The 18,496-nt window shown below is 37.6% G+C and overlaps 1 protein-coding gene across 5 annotated transcripts in view; it reads right to left on the bottom strand.

Moving 5' to 3' along the window:
• The window catches only part of RAP1GDS1 (Rap1 GTPase-GDP dissociation stimulator 1), a 181,817-nt gene that overhangs the window by 11,968 nt on the left and 151,353 nt on the right, over positions 1 to 18,496 (bottom strand). For 4 of the 5 annotated variants that reach the window (XM_010358639.2, XM_010358648.2, XM_030916306.1 and 1 more), the window contains 5 exons: positions 14,984 to 15,127; positions 14,383 to 14,514; positions 13,101 to 13,235; positions 11,749 to 11,874; positions 10,518 to 10,657 (listed from right to left, as the gene is read on the bottom strand). In XM_010358639.2, coding sequence (XP_010356941.1) covers positions 10,518 to 10,657; positions 11,749 to 11,874; positions 13,101 to 13,235; positions 14,383 to 14,514; positions 14,984 to 15,127 — 677 coding nt within the window. The remainder of the gene's footprint in view (positions 1 to 10,517; positions 10,658 to 11,748; positions 11,875 to 13,100; positions 13,236 to 14,382; positions 14,515 to 14,983; positions 15,128 to 18,496) is intronic. The other variant, XM_010358644.2, reaches the window with a different exon arrangement.

Raw genomic sequence — 18,496 nt, 5'->3', positions numbered from 1 at the left:
TATGGGATAAAAAACAGATAAAACATTGTATTTGTCATATGTGACAGAGAATAATATTGATGGCAACCCTTTATGGAGCAACAACTTCAAACTGGACACTGTACTGAGTAGCTTACAGATATTAGCACATTTTAATCCTGCAGAAAATCCCATTAGCTAGATATCATCTCCTGTTCATATAGATGAAGGAACTGAAGCTCACATTAAGTCATCTGCCCAAGTTCAGACCGTAAGTGGTAAAGCCAAGGCTCAAGCCCAGGCAGTCTGGCTGATTACTGGGTCTTTGTTCTTAAAAATTCTGGAGATGCTTTGTGCAGTTTGAAACAATATTTTATTTCATAGTTCTATTCTTATAGAAAGCTAAATTTTAGTATAATATAAAACTAAGGCAAATTATTCATGCTAACAGTTTCATCTATTTAGCATTTAGTCAATTTGCCCTTGATTAGTGAAATCAACCCAGTTTAAGACTGTTGAAAACTGTGTCATATTGATCACAACAGAATATTTTCAGATAGGCTTTGATTTGAGGTAATTTATAAGATTGCAGGTTGGCATAGCCACAGAGTTGGTGAGCCACTTAACAAAACTTTTCTTTTTCAAGATTGTATCATCAAAGCCTTTTCAATATGGGATTTAAATAAATGTTTGTTGGATGAATGAGCAAATGACTAAATACATTGGTTTAAACAAGTTTTTAGCCTGGTAACTGATGAAGAATTTTCTACTCTTCAAGGGTAAAGAAAAGTGCTGGCTTTGATAGCAGGGAGTTTTTATATTCCTGGTATAAAGGCAACCTATATTCCTCTTTACATTTTTGATGTCTATAACTGGAAGATTCAGGTAGTTGGTCAGCAGTCCTAGACTAGGGCATTCTTTCAAAGAAAGGTGTGACTTTAAGAGCATCAGCACAGGAATACACTGCAAAGGGCTGAGATGACTAAGCAGCATGAAACCTTGTGAGTCAGTGCAAACTTTTGAAGGGTTGAACTCTAAGACGGAATTCAGGGTGGGGCATGATCTTCAAAGTTTAAGAACACAAGGAGAGAGCTGTGATTCACACAGCTGGCTAAGGATCTATAGGAATGTAATACATTTGAACCTGGTGTTTAATTATTTTAAAAACTTATTCCAGAACAGCATTTTCCAAAGTATGTCCAGTGTAATAATAGATGCCACCTGTAAAAAGGATCCATGGTCAAACAGTTTGGGAATCAGTGGATTCCAATAAAATTATAAAGGTTTCTTTAGTATTAATGTGTGCTGTGAATCTCAAAGGCAAAGAAAAAATAATTTACTATTTCCATAACTAATGTACCTATGCAACTCTTTCTTTGTGGAAGATTTCTAGGGATTATAATTTGATGAAACAAACTTGAACTGCTGCTCAAAAGTAGTCATGTGTACTTTAATGTTGGTTAAGTTTGAAAATAACAGCTCTGACCTGGAACTCACACAATTAACATACTTTATAGTTCTGATCATTAAAGTGTGAGAATCAAGGCTCCTCTGCTGCTTAGCAGCAGTATACTCTCAATTGTAGGAAAGATATGTAAAGGTATTGAATTGTAATCCTAAAGTTGTAATATGTAACTATAAAGTTACAATCCTATATAATTTCAAGTTGTTTTCTGCTACACACACCCCTACCCACGTTTTCCTAAAAGGGTACCATGCCATAGTTATCATTCAAAGAACCTGCGTGGTGATGGGCATTTGAACTCTGTTTTTGGGGGATGGGCGAGAAGTAGGAGGTTAGATAAGGGAAAGGGGAATCTATGATAAAATTCACAGAAAAGCCTCAAAATCTTCAAATTTATTACATATTATAGCATTTAAATAGTTCTGGCTCCTAAATTCAGATGTTTGTAAGAAGCTGGGATGCATCTTCCTCTGGACATATTTTTGTGTCCATGAATGGTTTGGTTACATAATTTTGTTAGTTGATACTGAAGATACTAGATTAATCAAGGTTTCCACTAGCCTTACTACTATAACAGGAATTTATCTGAGAGTTCCAAATTCAGGTGCCAGGATCATGTCTGTAAATCAGTTAATACAATTATGGTTTGCCAAAACTCTAAACCAAGCGTGTCTTACCTGCGGCCCAGGATGGTTTTGAATGTGGCCCAATACAAAATCGTAGTTTTCTTAAAACATTATGAAATTTTTCTGTGATTTTTAAAAATAAATTTATTTCCACAGGCTATTGGGGAACAGGTGGTGTTTGGTTACATAAGTAAGTTCTTTAGTGGTGATTTGTGAGATTTTGGTGGACCCATCACCTGAGCAGTATACACTGCACCGTATTTGTAGTCTTTTATCCCTCACCCCCTTCCCATCCTTTCCCCTGAGTCCCCAAAGTCCATTGTGTCATTCTTATGTCTTTGTATCCTCATAGCTTAGCTCCCACTTATAAGTGAGAACATATGATGTTTGGTTTTCTACTCCTGAGTTAGAATAACTGTCTCCAGTCTCATCCAGGTTGCTGTGAATGCCAATACTCATTCCTTTTTATGGCTGAGTAGCATTCCATCATATATATATACACATATACCATAGTTTCTTTTTTTCTTTCTTTCTTTTATTTTTTTGAGACGGAGTCTCGCACTGTCACCCAGGCTGGAGTGCAGTGGAGTGGTCTCGGCTCACTGCAAGCTCTGCCTCTCGGGTTCACGCCATTCTCCTGCCTCAGCCTCCCAAGTAGCTGGGACTACAGGTGCCTGCCACCACGCCTGGCTAATTTTTTGTATTTTTAGTAGAGACGAGGTTTCACCATGTTAGCCAGGATAGTCTTGATCTTCTGACTTCGTGATCCACCTGCCTCGGCCTCCCAAAGTGTTGGGATTACAGGCGTGAGCCACCATACCGGGCCCCATAGTTTCTTTATCCACTCGTTGATTGATGGGCATTGGGTTGGTCCCACATTTTTGCAATTGTGAATTGTGCTGCTATAAACATGTGTGCAAGTATCTTTTTCATATAAAGACTTCTTTTCCACTGGGTAGATACCCAGTAGTGGGATTGCTGGATTAAACGGTAAATCTACTTTTAGTTCTTCAAGGAATCTCCACACTGTTTTCCATAGTGGTTGTATTAGTTTACATTCCTATCAGCAGTGTAGAAGTGTTCCCTATTCACTGCATCCCTGCCAACATCTATTATTTTTTCATTTGATTATGGACATTCTTGCAGGGGTAAGGTGGTATGGCATTGTGGTTTTGATTTGCATTTCCCTGATCATTAGTGATACTGAGCATTTTTTCATACATTGGCCATTTGTATATCTTCATTTGAGAATTGTCTATTCATGTGCTTAGCCTACTTTCTGATGGGATTGTTAGTTTTTTCTTGCTAATTTATTTGAGTTTACTGTAGCTTCTGGATATTAGTCCTTTGTCAGATGTATAGATTGTGAAGATTTTCTTCTACTCTGTGGGTTGTCTGTTTACTCTGCTGACGGTTCCTTTTGCCATGCAAAAACTCTTTAGCTTAAGTCCCAGCTATTTACCTTTGTTTTTATTGCATCTGCTTTGGGTTCTTGGTCATGAAATCTTTGCCTAAGCAAATGTCTAGAAGGCTTTTTTTCCGATACTATCTTCTACAATTTTTAGTTTCAGGTCTTAGATTTAAGTCCTTGATCCATCTCGAGTTGATTTTTTTTGTGTAAGTGAGAAATTAGGCAACAGTTTTATTCTTCTATGCCAATAATCGCAGCACTATTTGTTGAATATGGTGTCCTTTCCCCACTTTGTTTTTGTTTGCTTTGTCAAAGATCAGTTGGCTGTAAGTATTTGGGTTTATTACTTGGTTCTCTATTCTGTTCGACTGGCCTATGTGCCTATTTTTATACCACTACCATGCTGTTTTGGTGACTGTGGCCTTATAGTATAGTTTGAAATCAGGTAATGTGATGCCTCCAGATTCATTCTTTTTGTTTAGTCTTGCCTTGGCTTTGCAGGCTCTTTTTTGGTTCCATATGAATTTTAGAATTGTTTTTTCTAGTTCTGTGAAGAATGATGGTGGTACTTTAACAGGAACTGAATTTGTAGATTGCTTTTGGCTGTATGGTCATTTTTACAATATTGATTCTACCCATCGGTGAGCACTGGATGTGTTTTCGTTAGTTGGTGTCATCTATGATTTTCTTCAGCAGTGTTTTGTAGTTTTCCTTGTAAAACTACATCTCCATGGTTAGGAATATTCCTAAGTATTTTTATTTTATTTTATTTTTTGCAGCTATTGTAAAAGAGTTGAGTTCTTGATTTGGTTCTCAGCTTAGCTGCTCTTGGTATATAGGAGAGCTAATTTGTGTATATTAGTTTATATAAACTTTGCAGAATTCTTTTATCAGTTCTAGGAGCTTTCTGGAGGACTCTTTAGGGTTTTCTAGGCATACAATCATATCATTAGCAAATAGCAACAGTTTAACTTCCTCTTTACCGATTTGGATGACCTCTATTTCTTTCTCTTGTCTGACTGCTCTGGCTAGGATTTCCAGTACTGTTGAATAGAAGTGGTGAGAGTGGGCATCCTTATCTTGTTCTCAGAGGGAATGCTTTCAACTTTTTCCCATTCAGTATTGTTGGCTGTGAGTTTGTCATAGATGGCTTTTATTATTATTGAGGTATGTCCCTGGTATGCTAATTTTGCTAAGAGTTTTAATTATAAAGAGATGCTGGACTTAGTGGAATGCTTTTTCTGCGTCTATTGAGATGATCGTGTGATTTTTGTTTTTAATTCTGTTTATGTGGTATATCACATTTATTGACTTGGGTATGTTAAACCATCCCGGCATCCCTGGTATGAAACCCACTTGATCATGGTGAGTTATCTTTTTTATATGTAGTTGGATTTGGTTAGCTAGTATTTTGTTAAGGATTTTTGTATCTATGTTCAGCAGGGATATTGGTCTTTAGTTTTCTTTTTTTGTTATGTCCTTTCCTGGTTTTGGTATTAGGGTGATACTAATCACAGAATGATTTGAGGAGGATTCCCTCTTCTTGTTTTGGAACAGTGTCAATAGGATTGGTACCAATTATTCTTTGAATGTCTGGTAGAATTCAGCTGTGAATCTGTCTGGTCCTGGACATTTTTGTTGGTAATTTTAAAATTACCATTTCAATCTTGTTGCTTGTTATTGGTCTGTTCAGGGTATCTAATTCTTTTTGATTTAAGCTAGCAAGGTTGTATTTCTCCAGGAATTTATCCATCTCCTCTGGGTTTTCTAGTTTTTGCGTGTAAAGGTGTTCATAGTAGCTGTGAATGACCTTTTGTATTTCTGTGGTGTCAGTTGTAATATCTCCCATTTCTTTTCTTTTTTTTTTCTTTTTTTTTTTTTTTTTTTTTGAGAAGGAGTCTCGCTCTGTCACCCAGGCTGGAGTGCAGTGGCCAGATCTCAGCTCACTGCAAACTCCGCCTCCCGGGTTTACGCCATTCTCCTGCCTCAGCCTCCCGAGTAGCTGGGACTACAGGCGCCCGCCACCTCGCCCGGCTAGTTTTTTGTATTTTTTTAGTACAGACGGGGTTTCACCGTGTTAGCCAGGATGGTCTCGATCTCCTGACCTCGTGATCCGCCCGCCTCGGCCTCCCAAAGTGCTGGGATTACAGGCTTGAGCCACCGCGCCCGGCCTCCCATTTCTTTTCTAATTGAGCTTATTTGAATTTTCTTTCTTCTTTTCTTGGTTATGGTCTATCAATCTTATTCATCTTCTCAAAGAATTAGATTTTTGTTTCATGTATCTTTTGTATTGTCTTTTTTTGTTTCAATTTCATTTAGTTCTGCTCTGATCTTGGTTATTTCCTTTTCTTCTGCTGGGTTTGGGTTTGGTTTGTTCGTTTCTCTAGTTTCTTGAGGTGTGACCTTAGATTGTATCTTAGTGATCTTTCAGACTTCTTGATGTAGGCATTTCAGGCTATAAACTTTCCTGTTAGCAACACCTTTGCTGTATCCCCGAGGTATTGATAGGTTGTATCATTTATTGTTGTTCAGTTAGAAGAATTTTTAAATTCCCATCTTGATTTCATTGTTGACCCCATGATCATTCAGGAGCAGGTTATTTAATTTCCATGTATTTGCATGGTTTTGAAGGTTACTTTTGGAGTTGATTTCCAGTTTTATTCCACTGTGGTTTGAGAGAGTACTTGCCATAATTTCAGTTTTCTTAAATTTATTGAGGCTTGTTTTGTGGCATATTATATGGTCTATCTTGGAGAAAAGTTCCATTTGCTAATGAATAGAATGTATATTTTGCAGTTTTGGGTAGAATGTTCTGTAAATATCTGTTAAGTCCATTTGTTCTAGGGTATAGTTTAAATTCATTGTTTCTTTGTTGACTTTCTCTCTTGATAACCTGTTTAATGCTGTCAGTGGAATATTGAAGTCCCCCACTATTGTGTTGCTGTCTATCTCATTTCTTAGGTCTATTGGCAATTGTTTGATACATTTGGGAGCTCCAGTGTTTGGTGCATGTATATTTAGGATTGTGGTATTTTCCTGTTGGACATGGCCTTTTATCATTATATAATGTCCCTCGTCTTTTTGAACTGCTGTTGCTTTAAAGGTTGTTTTGCCTGATACAAGAATAGCCATTCCTGTTTACTTTTGGTGTCCATTTACATGGAATCTCTTTTTCCACCGCTCTACCTTAAGTGAGTCCTTATGTGTTGGGTAAGTCTCTTAAAGGCAGCAGATAGTTGGTTAGTGAATTCTTAACTATTCTGCAATTCTGTATCTTTTAGTGGAGCATTTAGGCCATTTACATTCAGTGTTAGTATTGAGATGTGAGGTACTATTCCATTCATCATGCTATCTGTTGCCTGTATACCCCCCCAACTTTTTAAAATTGTATTTTTGTTTTGTAGGTCCTGTGAGATTTATGCTTTAACAAGGTTCTGTTTTGATGTGTTTCCATGATTTAAGATTTAGGGCACCTTTTAGCAGTTCTTGTCGTGCTGGCTTGGTAGTGGTGAATTCTCTCAGCATTTGTTTGTCTGAAAAACACTGTATCTTTCCTTCATTTATGAAGCTTAGTTTCACTGGATACAAAATTCTTGGCTGATAATTGTTTTCTTTAAGGAGACTGAAGATAGGGACTCAATAATTTCTAGCATGTAGGGGTTCTGCTGAGCAATCTGCTATTGATAGGTTTTCCTTTATAGGTTAACTTGTGCTTTTGCCTCACAGCTCTGAGGATTCTTTCCTTTGTCTTAACTTGAGGTAACCTGATGACAATATGCCTAGGCAATGATCTTTTTGCAACAAATTTCCCAGGTGTTCTTTGAGCTTCTTGTACCTGGATGTCTAGGTCTCTAGCAAGACCAGGGAAGTTTTCCTTGATTATTCCCCCAAATATGTTTTCCAAGTTTTTTTTTTTTTTTTTTTTTTTTTTTTTTTTTTTTGAGACAGAGTCTTGGGAGTCTTGCTCTGTCACCCAGGCTGGAGTGCAGTGGTGCGATTTTGGCTCACCGCAACCTCCGCTTCACGGGTTCAACCAATTCTCCTGCTTCAGCCTCCCTAGTAGCTGGGATTACAGGTGCGTGCCACCATGCCTGGCTAATTTTTGTATTTTTAGTAGAGATGGGGTTTCACCATGTTGGCCAGGCTGGTCTGGAACTCCTGACCACAATGATCCACCTACCTTGGCCTCCCAAAGTGTTGGGATTACAGGCGTGAGCCAACGCACCCAGCCTGTTTTCCAAACTTTTAGATTTCTCTTCTTCTTCAAATGCCAAAGATGTTTGAGATTTTTTTTTGCAGTGTGTGTGTGTGTGTGTGTGTGTGTGAGTGTGTTTAAGCTCATCAGCTATTGTTAGTGTTAATGCATTTTATGTGTGGCCCAAGACAATTCTTTTTCCAATATGGCCTAGGGAAATCCAAATGATTATACACCCCTGCAAACCAATGGTGGAGATTCTCTTGGAATAGAGCAAAAAGATTAAGGGTCATGACTCCAAAGAGCATGGGTGAGTGGGCAAGTTTAGGGAGTGTTAGCTGCACCTCTTCCTATCGTGTTTTATTTTGTTGAATGGCATAACCCAATCTGGTGTTTAACCCCAAACTTGGAATTAGCTCCAAACCTACCTCCTCCTTTAATTGTACTTTGAATCTGTCAATTCTACCACCCGTATCTTTCTCAATTCTGTCTCTTCTTTTCCATCCTCCCTGCTTCTACTTGAATAACCCATATGAAATTTGTTTCAAAAATGGCTGAGTATCAGCAATTTCAAGTTGCTTAACTCAAAACCTTAATTCAGTCCTTTATCAACTCTCATATATATTTTTGCAATAACTGTTCTTTCTACCCCCTTTAAACCCTAGAGACATCTTTCTAAAGAAAACTAAATGGCTGGGTGTGGTGGCTCACACCTGTAATCCCAGCACTTTGGAAGGCTGAGGTGGGCGGATCACCTCAGGTCGGGAGTTCGAGAACAGTCTGACCAAAATGGAGAAACCCTGTCTCTACTAAAAATACAAAATTAGCCGAGCACGGTGGTGTATGCCTGTGATCTCAGCTACTCAAGAGGCTGAGGCAGGAGAACTGCTTGAATCCGGGAGGCGGAGGTTGCAGTGAGTGGAGATCGGGCCATTGCACTCCAGCCCGAGCAACAAGAGTGAAACTCCGTCTCAAAAAAACCCCGAAAAAACAAAAACCCAAATAATGGCAACTTGCTGCTTAAAACTCTTTTAAGTGCTCCCGAATTCTCTACAGAATCAAGTCCATACACCTTAACTTGGCATATAATTCACTTAATTCCCAGTTTTCAACCTCTCTGGCGACTGTCTCTCTCCACACTCTATGTTTTAGCAATACTGCTTTATTTGCAGTTTCCTTCTAAAATTATGCTGTTTTACATCTCTGTACTTTTTGTACATCCTGTTGTCTTTGCCTGAAAAGGCCCTTTCCTTCATTCTCTTTCCCTTTCCTCCTGAGAGATTCCTAGTTAGCCCCTAAAATAGCACTCCTTCTATGACACCATCCCAGACCACTCAGACAGTGTGTTAGTCTTTCTTTCCTCTGTTACATCCGAATAGCATATGTAGATTTAATGCTGTACTTAAGCTAGCTATTTTTATGTCTGTCCCCTCAATAGATAAATTCCTTTATAGAAACACTATTTTGTAGTATTTACACTGCAAGAACTCAAATATTAACTGTTAAATGAACAAATGGGCATGAGAGAGCAGTTATGATGGAGAAGGGATGAAAGGGGTACCAAGGAAGCCACTTTGCTATTCTCTCTTGATAACTTCCACCTTGCCAACATACTACTTGGTCCTGTGTCAGGGAAAATGTATAAGCTTTTAGGGTGGTCTGGGTGAGACAGGTAATAGGAAGGTCCCAGTTAACAGCTGCTTTTCCCCCAGGGAAAGTTCTCAAGATTTAGCATCTGATGGAGAAGAACACTCCTGAGGCTAACCAGCTGGGATGGCAATTATGGTGAAGTGAATTATTTATATGAAAGAGATTTATACAAGTCAAGAACAGTTTTAGTTTTACGCTTTTTCTCTTGGCATCTTCTTATCTGTTCTAAAAATAAATGAAAACAGCTGGTGGGTTTGAGTTCTAAACTTTCTCCTCATATATAATCACTACTGAAGTTGTACAAGAGAAATGACTGAAAGGGTCACCTTAGAAAACAGTATTAAAGGCTGGGCATGGTGGCTCACGCCTGTAATCCCAGCACTTTGGGAAGCCGAGGCAGGCGGATCATGAGGTCAGGAGTTCGAGGCCAGCCTGGCCAACATGGTAAAACCCCATCTCTACTAAAAATACAAAAATTAGCCGAGCGTGGTGGCGCCTGCCTGTAATCCCTGCTACTCTGGAAGCTGAGGCAGGAGAATTGCTTGAACCTGGGAGGTAGAGATTGCAGTGAGCCAAGGTTGCACCACTGCATTTAGCCTGGGCAACAGAGCAAGACTCAATCTCAAAAAAAAAAAAAAAAAAAAAAAAAAAAAAAAAAAAAAAAAAAAAAAAAGAAAAGAAAAGAAAAGAAAAAAACAGTATTTAAAAAATTTAAAAATCATATAATCTACATACTAAATCAGCTGCTGAACTGCTGGCCTGGGTACTCACTATTGTGATTTTTAAAACAGCTCATCTGTTCATTTATTGGTTATCTACCATGTGCCAGAAAGCTGCACAGTCACAAGAATGGATTTTTTTCTAACTCTGTGAGCTCTGGACCTCATATACTATCTAGATATCATTTAATTTCTAAATTCTAAATATCAGTAGCCTGCATGGTCAATGCCTGGCACAAGGAAATGTTTGACACTAATGCTGGTAATGGTGGTGGTAAAAGTAATAATAACAATAGCAGCAGCAACAGCAACCCCCATTTACTGAGTGTTTCCTATATTACATGTACCAGCTAAGCACATTATATACATGATCTCACTGAATCTTCACAATACTTTCAGGTAAATATTATCCCAGTTGTTAGGACCTACAATGCTGGGTTTCTGAAAAAGATGCTCTGAAGTTTTCTAGTGAACAGTTTCCTCTGGAACTTACTTTTGATTTACTGTGTCGTATAAGGGCAGACAGCAGTCTGTTTGACTCCCCCATCACACCAGCATGATCTTTGGCTTCACACCATTCCACCAAACGCTCCACTAACTTAACATTCTTTCCCAGTTGTTCAGCAGCTTCTGCTATAGGAAAGAAGGCAAACCAAGGAATGAATCACTAACAGACAATCAGCTGAAGTAATTCGTAAAGATTTAAGAGTGTGAAGGAGAAATACATCTAAAAAAACACAGCACAACAATTTCATTAAAGCTAGAACTGCAAATATTCCTTATGTGATGGGCTATTTGCCTTTTTCTATAACATTGTGAAATTCTATAGAAAATATAAAAACAAATGATTTCATACTCTTTTGGTTAAGCCTGCTAGTCTGTTAGTGCTCTGGCAGACTATAATGCAAGGTTCTTAGAAGGACTCTATGCAATCAATATAGAAAAGGGTTTAGAATTTAGAAATAAGTAAATAAACATAATTCATTCCTAGGAGTGGTTCTGACTGCTGTTTCTGCAAATGGAAAAATGCTCTCCCTGCCACAAGACACATTTTTAAGATTTTTGACTGTCACAATAATGAAATTTGATTTCAAAGCCAAGGTGAAAATGGGTATAGAATGCCAAAACACAACGCCTTCCCCTGAAATTGATAATAAAGCAAACTAAAACCAGGATTATAAGAACTAATAAGGAGAGATATGGTATAATTTCTACTTAAAGTCAGTAATAGGCTGGGCGTGGTGGCTCACACCTGTAATCCCAGCACTTTGGGAGGCTGAAGTGCGTGGATCGCTTGAGGCCAGGAGTTCAAGAGCAGCCTGGGCAACAAGCCCCATCTCTAGTGAAATTCCAAAAACAATTAGCCAGGAGTTGTGGAGCACGCCTGTAATCCTAGCCACTCAGGAGGCTGAGGCAGGAAAATTGCTTGAACCCAGGAGGTGGAAGTTGCAGTGGGCTGAGGTCACACCACTGCATTCCAGCCTGGGTGACAGAACAAGACTCTGTCTCAAAAATAAATAAATAATAGTTATAAATAAACAAATAGTCAATTATAACAAGCACAAAAATTAACAAATGGAGTTCCAAAACTAATTTTTTAATCTTTTATTTGCTATTTTTTATGATTACATAATCCTGAAAGCGAGAAACAAGTCCTTTTTCAACTAGAAGCACATTAAGACTATCACACCAAAAATGCAAGCTGGGGAAAACATTTCTTTTACCTTGTGCATCTATTAACATTCTTAATGTTCCCAGAAGTTTGAACTGAACAGGGGGCATTTCAGATTTAAGAAATTTCAAAACAGCCTCTGTGACCCCAGCTGATAACATCTTTGCTTTATTTATAACTGGAGAAAAAGAGAGACTATGGTTAAAATGGTATTAGCATTCCTGTTGATAAACATTCAATTCAATACAGGTTTATTGAGTGTCTTTAAGATCCATGTTATATTTTTCCACGTAGAAACAATCCTGTCACTTTTTTGTCAATTTTAAGAATGGAATTCAGTTGTTTATGTGTGTGTCCGTATCCTATTTGTGTTTAAGCAGATAACAGACAATATCATAATTTTTATGACAGTATCATGACTTTTTAAATCCAATCCGAAACATTTACTTACACAATTACCCTCTTACAACAATAAAGCACAATTCCGTTTTTGATCCAACTGTGTTAATATAAATGTTACAGACATTAATAAATGTTACTATCCTATATAAACCAAATGAATTCAAATGGATTGGATCATCATGTAATTGTACTATTTCATCTAACCAGAAATTTATTTTTAGAAAGTAGATAATAGTTTTAACTATCTTTTGTTGTATTTTCCATAATAATGTGATTTCATGACTTCCAAAGGCACATTAAGGCTATTTTAAAATATTGTATGTCTGCTTATGGGAAAACACCACCACCAACTGAAAGTCATTCTTGAGGGGACTCTGTTAATTGATGTCATTATTCTACCTCAACTAAAGATACTTAAGGCCTGGTGCGGTAGCTCTCACCTGTAATCCCAGCACTTTGGGAGGCCAAGGTGGGTGGACTCCTTGAGCCCAGGAGTTCAAGACCAGCCTAAGCAACATAGTGAGATCCTGTTCCTACAAAAAATAAAAAATCAGCTGGGCATGGTGGCACATGCCTGCAGTCCCTGTTACTCAGGAGGCTGAGATGGGAGGATAACTTGAGCCCAGAAGGTAGAGGCTGTGGTGAGCCAGGATTGTGTCACTGCACTCTAGCCTGGCTGACAGAGTGGGATCCCCATCTCAAAAAAACAAAAACAAAAAACCGTAAAAAAGCTTAACTACACAACATGATGAAAATCTAAGAATTCACAAAAGGTAACAGGATATCTGAATGAAGGCAGATATTATTCTTGTACAGTCTCACAAAACTTATTTAACATATGATCTCCATTTATTAGCATGAAAAAATGTGAACAATGTGAAGACTATTTTTTCCTTTTAATTTTCTTCATCAGAGCAGGTTCACAAATCACATATAGTAAATAGCTTCCCCAAATGATGGATTTTATTTTTTACATAGCTGCCTTCTATTCTTAAGTCTTACCTGGAATGGCCAGGTTTCTGAGGGCACTTAGTGCTGCATGCTGTACTGTTACATTTCCATCTTCTACATGTCTGTCCAGTAAATCCATAAGTTTTTCTACAATTCCATTGTCTACCATATGAATACAATTTCCATCTGAAAAAAAAACCACACATCTTTTTCTTCCTCTTTAAAATATCTATAAATATTTTATAATACTGATGTCTGGCTATTATCTACATTAGGGAAAATGGAGGTATACAATAAAATGAATTCCAAATCTTTCTCCCATCAGATTTATAGGTTTTTCTGTTCACCGAGTGAGAAGTATTATAAAAATTCTTAAACTAGATAAAATTTCAAAAATCAGAAAAATTACCAGAAAAATCTTCAGTTTAGAGCCAGATAATATATCAGAAGTAGAAACACATGGTTAGAATGTCCAATATTTTTCATTTATTGTGATGTATGCTTGTGTTCTCCCAATGTTATAGTAATAGTACTCTACGTTTTGCTATCATGGCTGACACCTACATTATTTTTCAAACATTTATAAAGCAGAGAGAATATTATAATGAACCATTATTTACTCCATATCTAGTTTCAACAATTATCCATATTATGGCACTCTTACCTCCATTATAAGGGAGTCACTCCCAAAAAGGAGGAGTAAAAATAGAGTAAGTCAGCCATTATAATATATACCAACAGTTCGTATTGGAAGATGATTAAACTAAAAAGAAAAATAAACTGTATTTCCTAGACATAGTATATTTCATGAGGAATATAAGAATGAGTTTCTAGACTGTATTTGAGTTTTTTAGTAGTGCCAGATTTCATAACATAGAAGTCTGGTGCCCCCTAAAATATTATTAAACTAAATTAAACATTCTACACAAAGCCAAGGGATTATTCATACTTAAGTTTTATGGGCATAAAAGTATAAGTTGAGGCACAATAATCCTAGAATGAATACTCAGATAATTAGATCCAAAATAAAATCCCTAGGCAAAAGAAAGCAGATGTATACTAGAATGGGATTCAAACTTACTAAGCTCTGAAGTGCCAAGTATTCAAAAGAAGCACTTCATGATCTTTAAACTATTAGAATTTAGTTGAATTGCATAAAATATATAATTTGTTAGGAATGTCACTATAAGTATTTCAGATTTCTGAAAGGTTAGCAGCATATACACATATTACACAACTTCTAAACTGTTCCAGTTTTAGTATATGTGACAGCAAAGCAAAAATAAACAAATACAGAGTATTTGACTAACAAAGGAGGAACTAATACGCTTACCATTTCTGGCAAAATTTGCAATTGCCAATGCTCCAGCAAGCTGTAGCTGGTGGTTATTTGATGGAATCCAAGAAAGTACCCTTTGAAATACACTGCCTTTTCCTCCCTCAAATAACTTCTGCATGGATTCATCTGGAGGTAAATGAAATAGTTAAGCAAGAGAAAAATAAGAGTAACAAATTCATATTCTTAGGTGAATATCCAACTGGGAAACTCATACTTCACAAACTATTACATTCATAATGGGAAAAGTAATGATTCTTTTTATATAAACTTTTAATAGATACTAGACAATAGAGTTTAGAATTTTTCTAGTCCAAGTCCTAGGGAGCCATCTAGCTTTTCTTTAGTCCCTTGGTGCCAAAGCTATCTCTTCCATGGGACAGCTCTTTAAATGTTGGAAGATGGTGAAGATACTTCTTTTTCGGGCTCGTTATGTCTGGTTCTATCAATGACATGTTTAAGATGTCAAAATCATCACCTCAACAGCAGGTGAGATAGGAATATGAGAAAATGCCTAGGGTAGTATTTACAGAAGAGACAATAAATTAAAAAAAAATCCGACAAGAACATTCTTTGGCTGGCATAAATTACAGCTCACCTCCAAGAAGTAATAAAACCATGAGATCTGAACCAGTTTTGAGCTCAGTAATATCATCTTCTTTGTCACTATCCACTTTTTGCTGAACAATCTCTAGTAGACACTCTACCAGGCCTGCTTCAACCAGCTGTAGTTTAATAGCATCTGAAGAATAATATGAACAAAATAATCAAACTTTGAGATAAAATAGGAGCTCTGGTATAAGCAATCCATTATAAAGAATTATAAGAAACTAAGAAAATGCATGATTTAGATAATACATTTTTGAAACTCAAATCTTCAAAGTAAACTACCTTGACAGTTCAGTTTAAACATACAAAAAACTTTATTTCATGTTTCCATTTGAAATTGTCACATTTTTCACAATGTCTTGCAGCATTTAAACAAACTGATACTCAGCTCTGAAGGCAACTAGTGTCACTCCACTATTACTCTAGATATTATGCTCATGTTTAAAGGGCAAGCTATAAAATACTACAAAATAGGGCTGGGCATGGTGGCTCACACTTGTAATCCCAGTGCTTTGGGAGGCCACGGTGGAAAGATTGCTTGAGGCCAGGAGTTCAAGGTTAGAGTAAGCTATGACTGTGCCACTGCACTCCAGTCTGGACAACAGAGTGAGACCCTGTCTATAAACATAAATAAATAAATAAATAAATAAATAAATAAATAAATAAAGTCATGTTTTTAAAAAGGGCTTCAGGTTTTCTTTGATTTAAAGCTTTTGGGCGATGGATACATGGTGGTTTACTAAATGCTATTTCTGAATACATTTCAAAATGTTCATAATAAAAGTTAAAAGAAAATAACTTTGAAACTTTCTGATGGCTAAACATAGCATAAGGTATTTTAGAGACAGAATTTACATCCCAATTATATTTTTAAAACTGATCTTCACAGGAAATTCCACCCCCACATCAAAACTTTTTATTATACTTCTAGTATCTTTAAGTATTCTTTCATTATAACACTTATTTCATTGAAGAGCTTATATTTGCATCCATATCTGTCTCCATCTATCTCCTGAGCAGATATATGTTGCGGGAAGTCAGGGACCCTGAACAGAGGACTGGCTGGAGCCGTGGCAGAAAAACATAAATTGTGAAGAGTTCATGGACATTTATCAGTTCCCAAATAATATTCTTATAATTTCTTATGCCTGTTTTTACTTTAATCTCTTAATCCTGTTATCTTTGTAAGCTGAGAATGTACATCACCTCAGGACCACTATTGTACAAATCAATTGTAGAACATGTGTGTTTGAACAAGATAAAATCTGATTGTAAAACATGGGTGTCTGAACAATACGAAATCAGTGCACCTTGTAAACGAACAGAATAACAGCGATTTTGGGGATCAAGGGAAGACAACCAAAGGTCTGACTGCCTGCGGGGTCGGGCAGAATAGAGCCATATTTTTCTTCTTGCAGAGCGCCTATAAATGGATGTGCAAGTAGCAGAGATATCGCTGAATTCTTTTCCCAGCAAGGAATATTCATAATTAATACCCTGGGGAAGGAATTGCATTCCTGGGGGGAGGTCTATAAACAGCCGCTCTGGGAGTGTCTGTCTTATGCGGTTGAGATAAGGACTGAACTACACCCTGGTCTCCTGCAGTACCCTCAGCCTTATTAGGGTGGGGAAAAGATCCTGCCCTGGTAAATCTGAGGTCAGACCAGTTCTCTGAGGTCAGACCAGTTCTCTGCTCTCGAATCCTGTTTTCTGTTGTTTAAGATGTTTATCAAGGCAATACGTGCACAGCCAAACATAGACCCTCATCAGTAATTCTAATTTTGCCCTTTGCCTTGTGATCTTTACTGCCCTTTAAAGCATGTGATCTTTGTGACCTATTCCCTGTATACCCCTTTCCTTTTTGAAATCCCTAATAAAAACTTGCTGGTTTTGTGGCTCAGGGGACATCATGGACCTACCGATATGTGATGTGGAGGCCCAGCTGTAAAATTCCTCTCTTTGTACTCTTTCTCTTTATTTCTCAGATGGGCCAACACTTAGGGAAAACAGAAAGAACCTACATTGAAATATTGGGGGCTGGTTCCCTGGATAGATAATACCTTACTCATCTTTGTATTTTAACCTAAACTGGCCTATCTAAATGCTTTGAGTGTACTTGATACGCCTTAAGATAAATGTTAATCAACTGACCTGAAAAATACATTTGCAACACAAATTTTTTGTTTAAGAGACAGCATCTTGGCCGGGCGCGGTGGCTCAAGCCTGTAATCCCAGCACTTTGGGAGGCCGAGACGGGCGGATCACAAGGTCAGGAGACCGAGACCATCCTGGCTAACACGGTGAAACCCCGTCTCTACTAAAAAATACAAAAACTAGCCGGGCGAGGTGGCAGGCACCTGTAGTCCCAGCTACTCGGGAGGCTGAGGCAGGAGAATGGCGTGAACCCGGGAGGCGGAGCTTGCAGTGAGCCGAGATTGCACCACTGCACTCCAGCCTGGGCGACAGAGCGAGACTCCATCTCAAAAAAAAAAAAAAAAAAAGAAAAGAGACAGCATCTTGCTCTGTTGCCCGGGCTGCAGTGCAGTGGTGTGATCATAGCTCACTGCATCCTTGAATTCCTGGGCTCAAGCAATACTTCTATCTCAGCCTCCTGAGTAGCTGGGACTAAAAGTGCATGCCACCATGCCTGGCTAATTTTTAAACTTTTTTGTAGAGAAAGGGTCTCGCTATGTTGCCTAGGCTGGGCTTGAACTCCTGGCCTCAAGCAGTCTTCCTGCCTTGGTCTCTCAAAGTGCTAGGATTACAGGCATGAGCCACTGTACCTGGCCAGAAATTTTTAAATTTAAATTTTATTTTTTTAGTTGGATTTTATTTTAGTCATTGGTTTCCCTAAGCTGTATATGCATCCATATATGGCAATGACAGCTTCAGCTTATCATTTAGGAAAAATAAAGACTTTTAAAAATAAATACTTAAGACTTTCAGGCAATTTTAATGTGTTAAAATTTGGCGTTTTTGAATCACTAGGATCACTGATCTTCTTTTGAATATTATCTCAGAATACACAGAGTATTCAACCTGGAATATTTCTTTAAAAGGTATACTTGCACTGTGCCATGCTAAAAGTAGGGCGTTTCCTTGGTTACAGAATGCTAGGGCTAGAGATGTGTGGTGACTAGAATTAAAAACTATGATGAAAAAACCTTAAAAATACTAAAAACCTTGAACTACACAAATTCCTACTTCTAATGCTGAAATCACTCTCCTTTGAGTACTGAGAAAATCAAGGATGATACATGCAAAAAATTAGTCCAAAAACATGCCTTCAATGGTATCATTCTATCCATTGTGCAATTATAAAACAGATGTGAAGGCACAGGGGAAAACAGTAATAAACATATTGTTATTTTGAAATACTGCAAGGAAAGTTACAGGTAATTTTATGGCATAAAAGTGACTGAAGGTCACAATAAAGTTTTCACTTTGCCAAAACACCAATGAGATGAAAAACCAATTTCTCCCTAAAACATAGGACCTAAGA

The sequence above is a fragment of the Rhinopithecus roxellana genome, chromosome 2, assembly GCF_007565055.1.
Source record: "Rhinopithecus roxellana isolate Shanxi Qingling chromosome 2, ASM756505v1, whole genome shotgun sequence".
Taxonomy (NCBI): domain Eukaryota; kingdom Metazoa; phylum Chordata; class Mammalia; order Primates; family Cercopithecidae; genus Rhinopithecus; species Rhinopithecus roxellana.
Note: the sequence above shows the minus strand (reverse complement) of the source record. Positions and strands in the feature narration are given on the sequence as shown.